This window comes from Telopea speciosissima, chromosome 2 (assembly GCF_018873765.1).
Source record: "Telopea speciosissima isolate NSW1024214 ecotype Mountain lineage chromosome 2, Tspe_v1, whole genome shotgun sequence".
Lineage (NCBI taxonomy): Eukaryota > Viridiplantae > Streptophyta > Magnoliopsida > Proteales > Proteaceae > Telopea > Telopea speciosissima.
This window is the reverse complement of record NC_057917.1, coordinates 75,080,683-75,099,535: the sequence shown is the minus strand read 5'-3', so window position 1 is coordinate 75,099,535 and position 18,853 is coordinate 75,080,683. Positions and strand designations below refer to the sequence as shown.

Below are 18,853 nucleotides of genomic sequence, written 5' to 3'. Positions count from 1 at the left end.
AGGACTATATATTGTAGATACTGTAAAGGTGTTTTGGAATTAGAATCTGAAAAAAAGGGGGAAGGGGGAAGGGGGAAGGGGGAAGGGGAAAGGGGTTGTGTTTGGGTTTGGTTATTTTGGCCCTTGCATTGCCTTCATCGCAGCACGGTTATATGTACAATCATGCACCATTCAGAGCTGTACATATATAACCTTTCAAAAAAAAAAAAACTTTTGGACTTGGAATCTTCTCTTCCGAGTTGGATCATCAGTCAAGTGATTCGTGGTTTTAAAAATTGGGAATCGGATCCTTGAATCGGCTGTGACCAATCCGATACAGCTGATTCATATTCAAAACCCTACAAGTTTTCCAATTTTTAGATCTATGGACTGATTCTAGGGTTCTTGAAGGCTGATTTAGACCGATCATCAGATGGGAGTTGTCATTGTCCGATTCCACATTTTAAAACCTTTTTGTTTTTCTTCGTTCTTTTAGGAAGAAAGGTTCTCTTGAGCGGCAAAAATTTTGCTGCTACAGTTATAGCAGGAATGTTCTGCTACAAAGCTAGCAGCCAAGGAAATGAAATAATTCACTTCCTTTTTGGATTCATAAATACCCTCCTAGGTTTTAGCATTTTCTAAAATACCCCTTAAGATTCTATTTTCTTGGTTGCTAGCCTTTAGTAGGAACATTCCTGCTACTAGTGTAGCAGCGAAATTTCGTCCCTCTTGAGCAGCTGGCCAGTGTACATTAGCACGGACACTGTGTCTGTCACTCTCCTCAAACAAAATGACTTTAAAAAAAAAAAAAAAAATGATTTTACTGTCCTCTGATGTAGGATGCTTTTTTGTCGCACCTCATTGGTGCATCTTCTTTGATATATTCTCATTTCAATAATTTACCACTTGCACAATACCCGTTCTTTTTTGTCCCCTTGTTTGAGGGCTGGGAAACAGTCCATGTCAGCATATAAGGCCAAAGGTTTTTTTTTTTGGTTTTTGGTAAAAAGCCAACGGTTTGTTTGTCACTTGTATCCGTGATTTCTTTTCCCACGTGGTGCAGGAGTATTGGGTTGAAACTTGGTTAGGTGGGACCCTTTACTACGAGAAGCAATTAAAGGCCCTAGAGTTTTAGTTTTACTAATTTTGCTGCTTTAAATGGTACCTACTTCTTACTTACTTATCTGTTCCCTGCGAGTCTTTGTCGCCTGCTTAGCTGAGATATTACGTATTGAACTTCCCAACTTTCTAACAAAAAAAATAAACACAAAGCTTTCCAACTAAAACGGGATGCTTCCACGGGGTTTCTTGACCTAACTGATTGGCCAAAAATGCTCGCCTGTTTAAAGGTCAGCGTATGATGCGTATCTCGTTCTCATCTCATCCAAAATGCAAACATTGGGAAATTGGATTGGCATCTTTACCATGGTTTCCAAAATTGGGAATCGGCCAATTCGGATCGGTGAATCGGCCGTGATCGATTTCAATTCCGGTTGATCTACGGCGATTCATGCCCCCAAGAAACCCTAGAATCAGTGATATGAGAGCCGATTCTGGGGTTCTTGGGACCCTTGTCTAATACTACCTTGGGCTTGGGCACTGATAGAAAAGGGGAAGGCGAAGGATCTGTTTGTATTGAAATGTGGATACGTCGGGATATTCCTTTTAGAAATCTCCAAAATGGGAGATTTCAGTTCAGAGATATCGGCGGAAGGGTTTTTCCATTACCATAACTGCTCCATCTTCTTCTGAAAACTGGAAAAGCAACATGAGCCACCATATTGGCTTCGTCAGAAAGCCACGACGCAGTTGTCACTCGTGAGAATACCGCTCTGAGTCTCCGGTCCCCGCCTCTTAGTATGAAATGACACACACAGCTCGAATTTGGGGCTAATTTCAGAGTTGTTTTTTTTATTGGCTATTTTAACATTAAATAGATAGATAAGCAAATAAGATAATAAAAAACAAGAAACAGGTAACCCAAAATCTGTGTTTTATAATCAGAATTATTATAAAAATTATAGGTGGGCCATTAGACAAATCTGTCTTTGGTGTGTCACCTGCATGGCTAATGGTATTTGTCTTCCCATTCTCTTTCACCATATGTAGTTACTATCTGTCGCCTGCATGGCTCAAGTTTTTTTTTTTAATGTGCTCTCTGTACGCTTCCACGAGGATTAGGGTGTACCACCTCTTCCTCTTCTCTATCACCATAACTACATATGGATTTTTTGTTTTCCTGGGTCTTTCACAATGGAGATTTTATCCATCTTGACCACAAAAGCCAGAAATATCGGTTCTGCCAACTTGCTGTTGTCCACTTGTCCCCCGAACAACGTAACGGACGGTTTTGAAAGATTTTTCCATTGGAGGAGGTGCTTTATGGAAAGTGGAGGAGGTGAAATCATCAAGAATTGGGCGATCCCAGGCTGTTTCGCAACCCTCCTCTTCTTCTATAATTGTTTTCTTAAATTCCCTGTGTAGTACTTCTGCTGTTATTCCTTACAACCTTTCTGTTTTTAAATGTTAGAGTTGATGGATGATCCAGATTTACGAAATGTGCCCTTGATTTCTCATAATAGTGTGCTCCCTCTCTTCCCCTTCTACCCCCCCACTCCTCCATCCTTTTCTCTTTGTACCATTTCTTTAGTGATGTGCTCTTCTTCAGTCTTGAACGGATAGAAAGCCATATATTCTAGCTTATACTGTATAATTGATCAGGCTTGTATTGCTTTTCTTGTTTCGGAATTCAGTTGAATCTCTATCTCTTAGTGCCTCTGGGTTTATGTTTCTTTCTCACCAATTCCCCAGAATTATTGATCTTATTTTTCCATGCCCTTTTTTTTAAGATTCTTTGACTGCTGTAGAAAATCTATTTACTAATCAGTTACAGAAAGAGGAGCAATAGTATAATTCTTCTCTGAATCCAAGTGGCTTAATAGGAAACATTCAGACTAAACTTTGATGTGGAACTTTGCTAGTTTGCTGCTTTGATAAGAATCTGTACTATCTTGAAGCTCATGCTGCTTGGCAGTGACTTGATATTGTTTAAACAAATGCAGGAAAAATAATCACTCTAGTTAGAAAAACGTGAAGTGTTCGTTGGGTCTGGACTACAGGTTGAGCGTATGCCTGGGAACAAGTGCAATCGTAATTCTGCCATTCCTGCAAGTAGAGTGGAAAGACTCTTGAGAGAACGAGAACTAAAGAAAATCAACAAGACATTTCATCCAAATGAGGAATCAGGTGATGTTTTCAGGGAGTGTGAGCTACTTGAGCAGGAATCGAGCTTGGAAGAGGGTAGTAACTGGAGAATTCCAAATGAAGAAGAGTTCCAGGATGAGACTGCAGCAACAAAAGCGCTCTGCGAGGAACGTGAAAGGCAAGGCAGGCGGCTTTCAAGACAACGGCTTTTGGTGGTTGCAAACAGGTTGCCAGTATCTGCAGTTAGGAAGGGTGAAGATTCATGGTCACTGGAGATAAGTGTAGGCGGTCTAGTCAGTGCCCTTCTTGGTATGTAATTGGCAACAATTTGTTTAATGCCATTTTACTGATAAAATATTGTTTTTATAAGTTTGAATTTTTTCCTTTGGTTTCTATTTATTTCACTGCCTTTAATTACCAATGGGGTGATGACTATGATCACTTAACATTCTTTAATGCTGTACTATTTTTACAAATCTACCACTCATTTTCTTTATATACTTCTTTTTTAATCCATTTGTCATGTACACGTAGATTTATCTGCTAGGAATTTAAGTTAAGGTGTGCTGAATAATTTTCTTGTAGGTGTGAAAGATTTTGAGGTGAAATGGATTGGATGGGCTGGTGTGAATGTACCGGATGAGGTTGGACAGACTGCACTTGCTAAAGCATTGGCCGAGAAGGTTAAATTCTAGCTCCATCTTTTAAATAATTCATGTTCATAACTTTTAAATATGTGACCTATAATAGCTTATTTATCACCCATCCAAAGAAAAAGAGGGTGTGACTTGCATGAGTTTAACTCTGTGGGCTTTTGTTCGAGAACTACAATGAATTCCCTAACCTTCTGTTGGGGGGTTAAATGCAGAGGTGCATCCCTGTTTTCCTTGATGAAGAGATAGTTCATCAATATTATAATGGCTACTGCAACAATATCTTGTGGCCTCTTTTCCATTATCTCGGACTTCCACAAGAAGATCGCCTAGCAACAACCCGTAGTTTTCAATCTCAGTTTGATGCATATAAGAAGGCCAATCAAATGTTTGCTGATGTGGTAAATAAGCATTACAAAGAGGGTGATGTCATATGGTGCCATGATTATCATCTGATGTTTCTTCCGGAATGCCTAAAGAAGCATGACAGCAATATGAAAGTTGGCTGGTTTCTCCACACACCATTCCCTTCATCAGAGATCCATAGGACACTGCCATCTCGAACAGAGTTGCTGAAATCTGTTCTTGCTGCAGATTTAGTTGGGTAAGTTTTGTTATGTTTTCATGATAGTTGGAAATCCATCCCCTACCTCCCACTTTGGCTTCAGTTGTCCTCTTATTGGGAAATAGAAATTATGCCTTGTCTCTCTATGACTGACAGGGCTAACACTACATGTTTAATCCTAATTGTGCTTTTAATGTGGTTTGGGGGGGGGGGGGGGGGGGGGGGGGGGGGGGGGGGGGGGGGGGGGGGGGGGGGGGGGGGGGGGGGGGGGGGGGGGGGGGGGGGGGGGGGGGGGGGGGGGGGGGGGGGGGGGGGGGGGGGGGGGGGGGGGGGGGGGGGGGGGGGGGGGGGGGGGGGGGTGGGGGGGGGGGGGGGGGGGGGGGGGGGGGTTGGGGGGGGGGGGGGGGGGGGGGGGGGGGGGGGGGGGGGGGGGGGGGGGGGGGGGGGGGGGGGGGGGGGGGGGGGGGGGGGGGGGGGGGGGGGGGGGGGGGGGGGGGGGGGGGGGGGGGGGGGGGGGGGGGGGGGGGGGGGGGGGGGGGGGGGGGGGGGGGGGGGGGGGGGGGGGGGGGGGGGGGGGGGGGGGGGGGGGGGGGGGGGGGGGGGGGGGGGGGGGGGGGGGGGGGGGTGTGGTTGGGGTTGGGGGGGGGGGGGGGGGGGGGGGGGGGGGGGGGGGGGGGGGGGGGGGGGGGGGGGGGGGGGGGGGGGGGGGGGGGGGGGGGGGGGGGGGGGGGGGGGGGGGGGGGGGGGGGGGGGGGGGGGGGGGGGGGGGGGGGGGGGGGGGGGGGGGGGGGGGTAATGGGGGGGGGGGGGGGGGGGGGGGGGGGGGGGGGGGGGGGGGGGGGGGGGGGGGGGGGGGGGGGGGGGGGGGGGGGGGGGGGGGGGGGGGGGGGGGGGGGGGGGGGGGGTGTGGGGGGGGGGGGGGGGGGGGGGGGGGGGGGGGGGGGGGGGGGGGGGGGGGGGGGGGGGGGGGGGGGGGGGGGGGGGGGGGGGGGGTTTTTTTTTTTTTTTTTTTTTTTTTTTTTGTTGTTGGGTGGGGGGGGGGGGGGGGGGTAATTTTTTTTGGGTATTTGGGGGGGGGGGGGGGGGGGGGGGGAGGGGGGAGGTTGGAAAGGAGGGGTGAATTGTTTTTCTTTTTTTTCTTTTTTTTTTTTTTTTTTATTTTTTTTTTTCTTTTTTATTTTTTTTTTAATATAAAAATAATTTTTTATACTGATAGCTCAAACCAAATTTTGTGTTACATTACTTGGATAACTTTTTTATTCTCTTCTATAATTTTCTTTAAAATGATTTTGATGCTTGGAGCATTCCCCAAGAGCAAGCTTTTTGAGAACCAAAGATTCAATTTATACTTCAACTTTGTTGCAACTTGCATCAAAGATGACATTTTAGAAGGTTAGCACTTTCTAAAACTTGAAGTCTCAATTGAATATTTTTTCCTACTTATTTTTTAGCATATGGGTATTTTAATATTTGGGATCCCGTTGATGTATTGAACTTTTGGTTGATAGTTTATCCTTATCTGACACATTAAAATAAAGAAGAATTATAGGTGGAGCTCACTATTACTACAGTTTCCATTTCCTCTCAAAATTAGAGCTGTTGAATTGTTTTTGTATGTTGAAATATGAATTTCAATCCTCTGAGTGGTCATTTTGTTTGGCTTCTCTCTAAAATAATCATGAACTGATTCACTGCACTAGTAAAAATTTTGAAGAATCTTATAGTGTGAGTTTTGGTATTTGTTTCTGTTGGCTTGGATCCTTTAATGTTAAGATGAAGTCTCAGAATTTTAACCACTGAATATCCTATTTTCCAGTTTTCATACATATGACTATGCCAGGCACTTTGTCAGTGCTTGTACTCGCATTCTCGGTCTTGAGGGTACACCTGAAGGAGTAGAGGATCAAGGAAGGCTAACACGTGTTGCTGCGGTACATATTAGCAGCTTAGTTGATATTTTGTTCCCTGCATCCATATAATTTATGGAATGTTGGTTTTGTATGCCTTCAATAAAGTATTCAAGATTGAAAAGTTTCAATATTTTTAACATGAACCATCTGACTTTCTTTTTCTTTTCTAATTTATATGTACATTTGAATTCAGTTTCCTATTGGGATAGATTCTGAAAGGTTTATTCGAGCTCTTGAACTTCCGCAAGTCCAGGATCACATCAGAGAGTTGAAAGAAAGATTTGCTGGGCGAAAGGTGCATATTTTCTTTTACTTTTTTTTAGTTCCCCTCTGTTTTTGTGCAGTGTTTTGTTTTAGTCGACTAAACTTGTATTTTTAGAAATGCATTTACTCCAAGTTGGTACAATCCGCTTCTAATGCAGTGACCATGTATTATTGTTATTTGATGGATAGGCACAGATCTAAAACAATGTGGGCATTATTCTAACTTCGGCATTGTGTTTACTAAGGTTTTGAAATTCTTAATCGTCAACCACAGCATCAAACTGTTAACATTATATGAATAAGGAAACTATAGGAAAAGGAAAGTAAAGCTAGTTAATTCTTTTCAGTTTTAGACGGCGAACAAACAAGTATTGGAAAATGCTAGATGAGATTTAAATCGTACTCCTCATGTTAACTAATCTATTCAAATCGAAACATTAGTTTTTTGGGTCATAGATATCTCCATTGTTCAAATCCAGGTCTCACAATAGAATGTGTCATTTTGCCATGAAAACACTAACATGTCAATAGTGCTGCACATCTTAAAATATCTCGTTGGTGAGTAGTCTGCAAAACTGATCTAGGTTTCTATTCTCTCTGTTAGAGTTTATGTAATAAGGGTACTTTGGGTACTGGGTTATTATCTTGTAATGTGCTTTAACTTTTTAGTGTGTGAGTGTTGGCGCAGTGGTTAAGTTGCGCTATTGCAACCATCAGGTTGCGGGTTCGAAACATGGATCTGTTAAGGGTAGTGTTCATATTACGTCTTCCATTTCCCTTGATTTTGTTCTTCATGTTCCTAGCTTTGCCACTAACATATTATCTGTAAGTCACTTAACAAAATCCTTGAATTGTTGTGTCATCTTCTTTCCTTCTCATTGTTTTTTCCATGATTTGGTGACGAAGAGGATTATTGGCAGTGGAGATGAGGAGAAAGGGGTCTACCTTCTTGAACCCCGAACATCTTTTTTGAGTACAACTCAGTCGTACGTGTGTGGGTGTAGTGATAATAGCACTGTTGATTCTGTGATGCTTTGGCATCAGCACTTAGGCCACCCCTCATTTAGTGTGATTAAAAAACAATTGCCATACTTGTTTTCTTCTGAACCCTGGTTGTTTGCTAAGCATTGTCGTTCTTCTTATCCTTACCATCGTAATAGATCAAATGTTCCTTTTCATATTGTGCAATCTGATATTTGGGGACCTGCTCCCACTACCTCTTTATCTGGCTTGTTATTTTTTATTCGTCTGTTGATGATTGCTCCCTTACCACATGGACCTTTTTGATTAACATAAAAGTGAGGTCTATGATGCTTTTAAAAATTTCTATCTTGTACTCAATTTCCAACACCTTTTTATCGATAATGGGATTCTCTATCAGCTTGCTTGTGTTGACACTCCAACAGAATGGGGTAGCTGAAAGGAAAAATTACCATTTATTGGAAGTCACTAGGAGTCTACTAGTTGGCATATATGCCCCTAAAACTTTTTGGTCTGATTCCCCTCTTACTATTGCCTTCTTAACCAACTGTATGCCCACTAGTCTTCTTGGTTCCAAATTCCCTTTGGAAATTATGTCCCCTAAGCTTCTACTTTCTCTCTTTCATCTCAAATGGATTTTCCTTTGGTATTCCCCAAACTACTAATGGCGATAAGTCCTACCATCCCTCTTCCGAAGGTGACTTCTCTCTAAAGATGTCACTTCTTTGAATCTATACCTTTCTTTACTCCTCATTACCACTCTTTAAAGATGTGACCTTTGAATCTGTCCCTTTCCTTTCACCTTTGTCTTCCTCCATTCCTGCTTGACGTGGGGAAACACAAGGAAGTGGATGTTGTTGACCATTTAGGGGGTTTTGGTAATGTGAAGGAGTTACTTGTGTACAAAAGAAAGGGAAAAAAGACCTGTTGAGTTAGGTAATACTTCTTCCCATCCTTCTGAGTTGGATCTTCCCATTGCTGTTTGGAAAGGAACAAGAGCTTGAACTAATCCTATATCCAAGTTTGTTTCCTATGATGCTTTCTCTCGTACAAGTGCTGCTTTCTTAGTTTGTCTTTCCTCAATTCCCATTCCCAAGGATGTCACTAAGGTCATGATTGACCTAAAGTGGAAGAAGCCATGTGTGAGGAAATGATGGTCTTTACGAAGAACTTGACTTGGAAATTATCTTTGCTAGGCGGAGAGTTCTAGTTGGATGTAGATGGGTCTACACAATCAAGTACCAATCAGATGGCACTGTTGAGAAATGTAAGGCCAGATTGGAGGCCAAAGGATATAGTCATGTGTATGAGATTACCTATTAGGAGACATTTTCTCTGTGGCTAAACATAATTCAATAAGAGTCCTCCTATCATTGGCGGCCGATAGAGATTAGCCATTGTATCGGCTGGATGTGAAGAATGCATTCCTCCATGGTGACAGAAGAGGAAGTGTATATGCATACTTCACCAGGCTTCAAGTTTCCCTTAGCTGAAGGGAAAGTGTTTCTTCTTAAAAAAGCTCTATATGGCCTTAAACAGTCCCTAAAGGCTTGGTTTGAGAGGTTTAAACAAGCTATTCTGAAGAATGGATATACCCTGAGTCAAGCTGACAATACTTTATTTACTTTGCGAGGTAATGTTACTATCACAACCCTAATTGTCTATGTGGATGACATTGTGATGATTGGAAATGATAGGGTTGAGATAAACAGACTGAAGTCTTAATTGGTTCAACGCTTTGAGATCAAAGACCTTGGACCTTTGAAGTTCGTCTTGGGGATTGCAGTGTCAAGGTCTAAGAAGGGAATAAATATCTGTTAGAGGAAGTTTGTGCTCGATTTGTTGAAAGAAATAGGGATGTTGAGTTATAGACCAACAAACTCTCCTATTGAGCAAAATCACAAGTTGGGAAAAGATTGTGGTCCGTCACTTGTTGATGCAAGGAAGTATCAGAGACTAGTGGAGAAACTGATCTCTCTCTCTCTCTCTAACTTGCACAGATCTCACCTATGCGGTTGGGGTGGTAAGTCAGTTTATGCATGCTCGCAAGAGTGATCATTTGGATGTTATGTATCGCATCCTTAGGTACTTGAAGTGCAGACTAGGAAAAGGACTAATATATGCTAGGCACAACCATATAAGGTTTGAAGGCTACACTGATGCCAATTGGTTTGGCTCTGTTTTTGACAGACGGTCTACATTGGGCTATTGCACATTTGTGGGTGGTAGTTTGGTTACATGGAGGAGCAAAAAGCAGCCTGTTGCTCGATCAGGTGCAGAGACAGAATTTAAGGCAATGGCTCGTGGAGTATGTAAACTCCTATGGTTGAGATGGTTGGTTCAAGAGTTGGGATTTGACCCTAAGGGACCTAGGCGGTTGTATTGTGTTAACAAGGCTGATAAAAGTATATAGCTCACAATCCCATGCAACATGACCAAACATAGCACATTGAAGTGGACCGACATTTCATTAAGGAGAAGATTGACTCTAGCTGCATTTGCACTTATTTTGTGAAGATAGACGACCAATTAGCTGATGTTTTCACCGAAGGGCTCCTCTCTCACAATCCTGTGCAACATGACTAACATAGTCCATTTAGGTGGACCGACATTTCATCAAGGAGAAGATTGACTCTAGCTGCATTTGCACTTCTTTTGTGAAGACAGACGACCAATTGACTGATATCTTCACCAAAGGGCCCATCTCTCACCAGTTCAGAACCCTTCTGTGCAAGTTGGGAATTTATGACATTTATTCTCCAGCTTGAGGGGGAGTGTTAGACTTTATGTAATAAGGGTTCTTTGGGTACTGGGTTATTATCTTGTAATGTCCTTTTACCTCCCTAGACTACCTTATGTTAGCATAGGGGGTATGCATGTAATTTCTCATATCTCAAGTTAGTAAATCAATGTAGGGGAGAAAAGTCAATTCTCTCCCCAAGCTATTGCACATCTCTTTCTCTGCTTCCTCTCATTGTCTCTTCTTTTCGTCTCACCTCTTACCTCCTGTTCTCTTCTATTGAATCGATCCTTGTGCTACTTCCAACTCTCTTTGCTAATCCAGATAATTTTATTGTTGGTATTACCTTATAATCATTTCATGGGTTGTTTTTCATAAAATCTCAAACATCAGCCTTACATAGTTGCCAAATAATTTTATTTACGGCACCTCTGTTGAATATGCTTGAGGAATCATTCTAATACTAGGCTGAGTTACATAAATTGCTAAAAGTATAATAACTTGACAAGTATGATACAGTTTATGTTTTGACCTCAGTTCTGCTGTCAGTTTCACTGGTTCTTTTTTATGTCATTATATGCACTTCTATGGATGTGTGAAATACATGCCAGCCCGTTTATGTGACATAACTTAGGGTTCTATTAGTTCCTTGATAGGAAAAATTCATTTTTGTTTGCCTTGTTTCATTTTTCTATTCTGTCCAATTATTGTTATTGTTTCATTGTGTACAGGTTATGTTAGGTGTTGACCGTCTTGATATGATTAAAGGAATTCCACAAAAGATATTGGCATTTGAAAAGTTCCTTGAAGAAAATGCAGATTGGCGTGACAAAGTAGTTTTACTGCAAATTGCTGTGCCAACAAGGACAGATGTTCCAGATTGTATGCACTTTCAATATGTTTCCATAAGTCGTAGTATGTGTTGCAATTTTTATTCTATACAAATTTTTTATTTTTATTGAGGTATTTATGTGAAAAATGGAAACCATAATGTATTATATCATTCTTTCTTCTGATATATATTAATTAAAACAAAGTAGAGTTTTAGGGCTTGAAAAAATTAATGTAGGAGAATAATATGGTATGCCATGGACCACCGAAGTTGATTAATATGTAGGACAGGCATGTCATAAGCAATGGAAATAGATTCTTCTTCTTTGTTCTAGGCTTGGGGCATTGGGCTATGGGATACTTTTCTTTTGTTCTTTGATGTGGATACTGCTACATATTCATCCAACTCAGAAATGTAAATAAAATTTGAGATGAGCTTTGTGGATTCTTTTTATGTACAAGAACAATGCTATTTCTCATTTTATGCTGTCCACGAGTGGGAAAGTAGGTGTGCCTGTTGACACTGGTTGATGTTTTTTGTGTTGCTTTTTTGTTTTAAAATAAGAGATTGGGAAGGAAGGAGGGAGATAGACATACTAATCATATATTTAAAAATGTACAAAAATGTTGTGTTTATTTTTTGGTTACTCGGCTCATTTCTGCGTCAAACATTAACATGTGTTTGTGTCCTTGTTACTTTTGGAATATGTCATAAGGATGCTACAGTGGTTGATTATGCTTCAAGTGTTTTAGTAATCGATATAAGAGGGAAGCTATTGATTTGTAAGGCCCCATGCTTACAGACTTGCAATCCCTCTTGGAGATTATCAATTTTCGTAAAGATGACAAGGACATGGGTATCTCTGGGTATCTCTGGTCTTTTGGAAACAGAGGTAGCTTTATTCTTTAAGTCTTTTCTGCAATACTCTGCTCAATACCCATCCTTAATGCTAGTACATCTGGTTATATTACATACGGAGTGAAGTTGTTCTTTTTAAGGACTTGTTCATTGAACTGTCCTCTTACCATTGACCCTTACCAATGAGATGATCCTCACAATGCTTGATGGTTTTGTGAGGAATGAGGAGACAATTGTTCTCTAGTACACTGTCCTTATGTAACTCAGCTTTGGAGAGAAATTATTTGTAGGATTGGCACCTCCCAGGTCCTGGCCAGTAGCCTAGTGGAGTCCTTGTTATCATCAAAGCACCTGCTGCATCCTATGGAGATTAGTCCCTGCAGCAGTTTTTTGGCTTGTTTGGTTGGGTTGTAATAGGATGGTCTTTGAGAGCTATGTTAAAACTAATGCAGGCCCGTTTTAAGGCTAGGTATAAATTCGGGTGAGGTTTATGTTGAGATGTGTTACCCAATATTATAAGGGTACTTTTGTTATTTTATTTATGCTTTATTTATGTACTTTTGAACAAGGGTAGAGTTGTAATTTGGGCTGTGGCACTGTTCACGTGAACAGTGTCGTGAACAGTGTTTCCCTTTGTAATCTCTTTTATTATTATTATTATAAATAGAGAGCTTGACTGATCTCATTGATCATTCAAGCATTCTCAGAATTCAGGTTTTGATAACAGTTTAGTTATAGGTTTGGGTTGTGCTTTAGTTGTTGGAATTTATTGTTGTAATAGGCTGAAATATAAGGCCCAAAAGTAGGATTTTAAGGGGTGAATACAAATTATTATTTTATTAGTGGGTCCCATGTTGGTGATAGTTGGATTTTTTTTATCCTAAGTTGTTAGTTAGTCTTTGAGTTAATTTAGGAAATTTAGAGCCCTTAGTTGTGTAGTTAGGAAAATCTTAGTAATTGTATCAGTCTAGGAGATTTTTATTCTGTTTCTATAAATAAGTAATGTTACCAACCCCATCTTCACGGTTTTGAATTAATGGATTGAATTGTTTGTTTGGCTTGCGAGCTGGCTCTTCTCTCTGTTCTCCTTTTCCTCTCTTAATCTGGTGAGAGATCCTTCTCTCCCTTCTTTCTCCTCTTTGTGGATTGAATTGAATGTTTGGCTTGTGAGCTGGCTCTTCTCTCTCCTTTTTTTCTTTCAATCCATTGGAGATCTTTCTCTTCCTTCTCTTTGTTCTCTCCTTTCCCCAACAATTTTGGTTTCCATTTTTTTCTCAGCTTCTATATATATATATATATATATATATATATGAGCAAGAGATCTCTGCTTGGTCGCATGGTCTCTACACCAGCATCTGGGCCAATGGGAGAGCACACTTCGGTCTCCACCCAGTGGCCGAGGGCGTCATTTCATGGTGCCCTGTGACAGGGTATAGAGGGTGCAACCAAGCAGGGATCTTTGTCCCTATATATATATGTCCCCCTCCATGGTGGGAAGATTTCCCCTTCTTTTTTCCTTATATTTCTCCTTTTTCCCTTCTAGGCGATAGCCTCCCTTTCTCTTCTACTGTTTTGCTTCAGTTTTAGATCTTGTTATTTTATAGCAAAGAATGTCTCTCTTACCTCTCATCATTCCACCCATCGACCACTTCCTTATTTCCCTCTTATTTCTTATTATCCTTTTCTCTTTCTTTTTGTTCCAACGGTAACTAGTTACATGATCCTAAATGTGAGGTTGTTTCTCCCCTATTTTATGTCCATAAAACACCCATCATTTTTTTTTTCTCCTCCATTCTACATCATGAAATTTAAATACTTTCCTATTTATGGCTGATTTAAATTCTGAAATTTAAAAATTCATTACCTGGTCAAGGCTTCATGATTCCCCCTGGGGTGGCTCCGTCACCTTCAGCTCCCCCTCCTCTCTCTGTCTCCAACCTTCCCTCTACTCCATCCTCCCTCCCTGCAACTATCGTCCCATTTACCTCATCCTCGGTCCCTAGCCATTCCCTTGCCCCTCCCCCTTGTCCTCATGGGGATTGGCTTGGAGCTCACTCTTTGGCCAGACGTGTCTGCCTTCTGGTGAAGGTCTCTCTCTGCACTATGTCTCTCCTTCCCTCCTTGGTGACTCTAAGATAGCCCTCTGCTCATCTTCTCTCCTGGACTCTGAAGCAAGGAAATGACAAAATGCCCTTGTTGGTCACTTCATTGCGAGCAGGCCCCCCTTCAGCATTGTCAAAATCTCTCTATCTCAACTATGGAAGGTGCGTGGATCTGTAGAAATATACCTACTAGATAATGGGTTCTTCATTTTCAAGTTTTCTAATGAAGATGATAAAGCTTGTGCTCTTGAAGGAGGCCCTGGCATGTTGGGCGTAAATCTATTGTTCTCCGGCAATTGGATCGATTCTTTCAGCTCAATAAAGTTAGCCCGAGTTCCATTCCCCTTTGGATTTCCTCCCAGGGTTTCCGCTGCACTTTTGGTGTGAAGAAGGCATAAGTATTATTGGGTTGGTCATTAGGAATCCCCTCTTCTCTACTAGGAGAACCAAGATCATGGACAGATTGGCCTTCACCCACATCTGTCTTGAAGTTCTTGCAGATTCTTCACCCCCTCCTCCATCACCATGGCAGACGACAAGGTCGCTCTTTCGACCAGGAAATCTGCTATGACTGGTTCCCTCTACATTGTCAAACCTGCAAGGTCTTTGGACACGCCACCAATGCTTCCTGCTTTTCGCTCCCTGCTATGTCTGCTTTTCAAGTGTCTCCTTTCCCTTGTCTCCGGTAAAAGATCCATAGTTGCAACAGAAGAAGCTCCTGCCAATGAGGAGATGGCCCCATCTCTCAATAAAAATATTTCCTCTATCTACCCACCTCGCATCCGCTGCCTTCTGCCTCATCTGATCCCCTGAGGTCTCCTAGTCGGGGGAGAAGGACTTTGCCGGCGAAAAGTTAACTGTCACCAAGAGCCTAAACTGGTTCTCCTCGAGGCCATGACAGGGTCACTGCAACATTACTGACGGTCTATAGCCCATCTCAGTCTGATGGTCACTACAGTTCTGCAGCGTTGCCCTTGGCTGCTTTTCCCGACAGCTCTCTTCCCCAATCGTACGATGCTCCTGCCAGCTCGCCGAAAGCCCCTGAGTCTTCGAGTTGTTTCCATCATTCCTCTTTCCCATCCAACTACTCCCCTCCCTCTGCTCCTCTACAGCTCCCACTTTCCCCTCCTTCCACGACGAGAAACCCTCCCAAATCGAGCCCTCTCTCCGCTCTCGTCCCTCCTCCCCACTCCATCTCAACTTATCCTCATCGAAAACCCCTACGCTTCAGGCCCATCCCTCGTTTCTAACTCCAGTGGGCCTTTCCTCTTGCGCAGCCCACTCCCCCCCCCCCCCATCCACCCTAGACCCCATGGGCAATCTATCCAATCTCCTCTCAGCCTCTCCATTGAAAGCCTTCATGCTTCAGGCTTATCTCATGTTTTTAACTCTATTAGGCCTCGCCCCTTGCGTGGCCCTCATCTCATTGGGCTTGGGCCTTCTCACGGCCCTATGTCTGACAATCACTCCCCATCCCATCACCCTTATGGCCCCCATCCTAGTGGGTCTTCTATTCTTGGTCCAGTACTTGGCAACCTTCCAACCTGAACTCAACCTGCCCCTTCTTCTCCTTCCTCTTCCACCCGTATATACTCCCCTGAAACTTCTTCGCCCCCTGCCGTCCCGCAACCCCCCTTCGTGTCTACCTTCGGCATGACATAAGCTCCCTTCCTCATCCTAAGAAGCCCCCCTCCGGACTATTCCTTGCCCAACAATGAGAAGAAATTGCCTCTACTATGGACATCTGCGGTCATGTCCTTTGCCTGGATACCATGTTGTGTTATGACAGGCTTTCCTGCATTAAGGATCTTCAATTCCGGTTCATGCGCTTTCTTTGAAGGTTGGGCTGCTTGTCCACTTGTGGTTTGGCCTTATTGCTATGGCCCCCCTAGTGCGCCGCCTCACTGATTTTAGTTGGTTGTGGTTTATTGGGGTTCTTCCCCTTTTCTTTTTCAGGCCCTTGCCTCCTCCTTTGTAAAGGCAGGGTCTTGTAATTTGTTTGCTATTTTGTTTGTTCTATCCCTCCCTTCTCTTTTCCTTTGGTAATGAGTTTTTATTCATCCAAAAAAAAAAAATCTGAAAATTAGTTGTTATGACCTTGTAGTTACCATATTAAATTCTGACCATTAGACCTAGATTCAAATCTGCCCATATCTAGCTGTCAGATTGAGATCCCTTCATACCGTTAGTGAGCCCGTTACCCATAGGTCAATCAGATTCATTAGATCTGAACGATTTGCATCAGTTTGGTAACAGAACTGAACCTGAAGCTCTTCATCATAGAGGTTGATCAATATATCTACGAATTATTACTTTCAATGAAAGATGATATTTGGACATTATGAATGAGTGTTAAGAGGGCGTTTATATTTGAATATCCATGATCAAGAACAGTTATGTAGTCTGATTTAGTTGATAAACCAGCACTAATAACAGAATTGACGCAGAGATAAAATTCCAGAAATAGGAGAAAACATATATAATCAAATGAAATAATGAGATCAGGCCGAAAGCCTGGTCGAGTTCTTTTAGGGGCACAAGTTATGCTGAAAACCCCAGCAAGATCCAGTGGCTGGATCTGTAGTTATGGAGTATTCCTAGTGACCCTAGGATAGGGCTAAATCTGTCACAACAGAGACTCATACAGTTCAGATCACAGAATTGTATTGGCCAACAAAAAACCAATGTATGATATTAATTTCAGACAACTGAAGTACTGACCGAGGGTGGGCCTTGGTGCAACGGTTAAGGTTGCTTCATTGTAACCAAGAGGCCATGGGTTTGAGTCTGGAAACAGCCTTTCGGCGAAAGCAGGGGTAAGGCTGCGTACATTATGACCCTCCCCAGACCCCGCAGTGGCGGGAGCCTCGTGCACTGGTACACCCTTTTTTTTACAACTAAGTATCGACCAGAAAATATCCTTTATCATTTTGGTAAAAGTTTTCGTGCACGGCTGTGCATGTGCACGGCTGTGCATGTGCACGACCTGCATTAAATGCAATCAGATTGGCTTAAATACCATTCTAAAATGATATAAAAGCCCTTGCACCCCTCATTTGATGGAGTTGATGGGAGAATCTCCTGTGTACAATACCTTCCCCTATCGTTTTCATATTTCAAGTCAATAAAGATCAATCCTACTCGAAGTAGGACTGTATCAAATACCCAACAGAATTACTATTTGAAAGCAGATTATGGAATAGGGTACAGTCGATTGAAAGGTTCTGAAACCAAAATCTAAACCAGCTATGTAGATCACCTTCAAATCAGCAGTCCAAGTGAGGATAGGAATGAGGAATCACAGGAACTAAACTGGACAGAATTTCAGAGAGTATAAGCACAGATCGTACCTTAATGAAGACAAAATAAAGGGCTGCAGTACCTGGGTTTCCCGCTGCTAGGTATTCGTTGGATTCACCACCAATCACACCTTGATTCTCACAAGGAAGAAGCACTCCATGCTAGGTAGCACAACAGGTTTGTTAGACATCAAAATCGTGGGCTATGGAGCCCTTTGTCTTTATTTATAAAAGCAATAAAAGCAGAGTTTGATTCTGCCATCTCTGATAGTTTGGGAACTCTGGAAGGAAAGAAATAACAGAAGGCATGGGGAACAGAGGAGGACAGCTAATTCCATAATCGAGTGCATCAAGAGATGGGTGAGGGAGCTTCCCTACCCTTCCAAGGTTGGTTGTCATGTTTCTGCTAGGGATAGTTTATTACTGCAGTGCTTTGGTTTGTCGGCTCCAACCCCCAAGAGGAAACGCCCTTATCCTGTGTACTGGTGCCCCCCTTTTGTTTCGGTTAAGCTGAATGTGGATGGTGTCTGCCGCGGCAATCCTGGCCCGGGTGGCGGGGGAGGGATTATCAGGAATCGAAATGGGGATGTGCTGGCTGCCTTCTCCAATTTTTATGGCCCCCTGCACTAACTCATTGGCAGAGCTGAGGGCCTTGAGGGATGGACTGAAATTATGCAAGGTGATGGGTTTAATGGATGTGGTGGTAAATTCTGACTCCGAGACAACGGTAAGGATTGTTAATATGAGGAGATGTAAGTTGTGGGAAGGTTGGCACTGTTTTAAGGAGATCCTGGAGTTAGTTGTTTCCACACGGGCTCATGTGTCTTTTGCTTTCCGGGAGAGCAACAGGGCGGCAGACTGGTTGGCCAATTTCTCTTGTGATACTGAGGCATCTGCCAGGTTTCGGCTTGGGAGCATACCTATGGGACCCCTGCAGAGCATCCTTCGTGAGGACAAAGCAGGCTTGCCTATACTTAGAAGCTAGGTTCTTGAGCTATCTTTTCATGTAAGGGCTGGATAGGATGTCTTGAGTGGAGTGTCTTCTTAGAGGCATGGGTTGGGGTAAGGTGGTATGCCCCCCCCCTGTATTCTTTATTATTTTTCTGGAATCTAATAAAAGCTCAGGGGCCAGCCCGGGTCCTAGGTAATATTCGGGTTTAAAAAAAAAAAAAAAAAAAAAAAATCTGGCTAGGAAACCCCCTAGCCGATTCCTATTACAACTAACTATTCCTTTTTAAAGTCTAAGTGGCATGGATGATTGATGTGGGCCCAAACTTAAAACACCTAAGACAATTACAAAATGTCTAACTTAAACTGAACCAATTGAATCACCGATTCAACTGAGACTGACTTAAATACACTGGAAAAAAAAAAAAACTTAATCAAGAAACAAAATGGACCCAAGCCTTTAAAATAGACTGGACCACGCTAGGACTGAAACTTCTTGGACTTCCCTATGCTGGTAG

At 42.8% G+C, this 18,853-nt stretch overlaps 1 protein-coding gene across 1 annotated transcript in view; it reads left to right on the top strand.

Annotated features, from left to right (window-relative positions):
* Positions 1 to 3,033: 3,033 nt before the first annotated feature.
* The window catches only part of LOC122652154 (alpha,alpha-trehalose-phosphate synthase [UDP-forming] 1-like), a 46,815-nt gene continuing 30,995 nt past the window's right edge, over positions 3,034 to 18,853 (top strand). The window contains exons 1-6 of the mRNA XM_043845828.1: positions 3,034 to 3,492; positions 3,769 to 3,866; positions 4,052 to 4,440; positions 6,218 to 6,332; positions 6,505 to 6,606; positions 11,028 to 11,178. Of these exons, the coding sequence (XP_043701763.1) occupies positions 3,108 to 3,492; positions 3,769 to 3,866; positions 4,052 to 4,440; positions 6,218 to 6,332; positions 6,505 to 6,606; positions 11,028 to 11,178 (1,240 nt within the window). The 5' untranslated portion in view covers positions 3,034 to 3,107. The remainder of the gene's footprint in view (positions 3,493 to 3,768; positions 3,867 to 4,051; positions 4,441 to 6,217; positions 6,333 to 6,504; positions 6,607 to 11,027; positions 11,179 to 18,853) is intronic.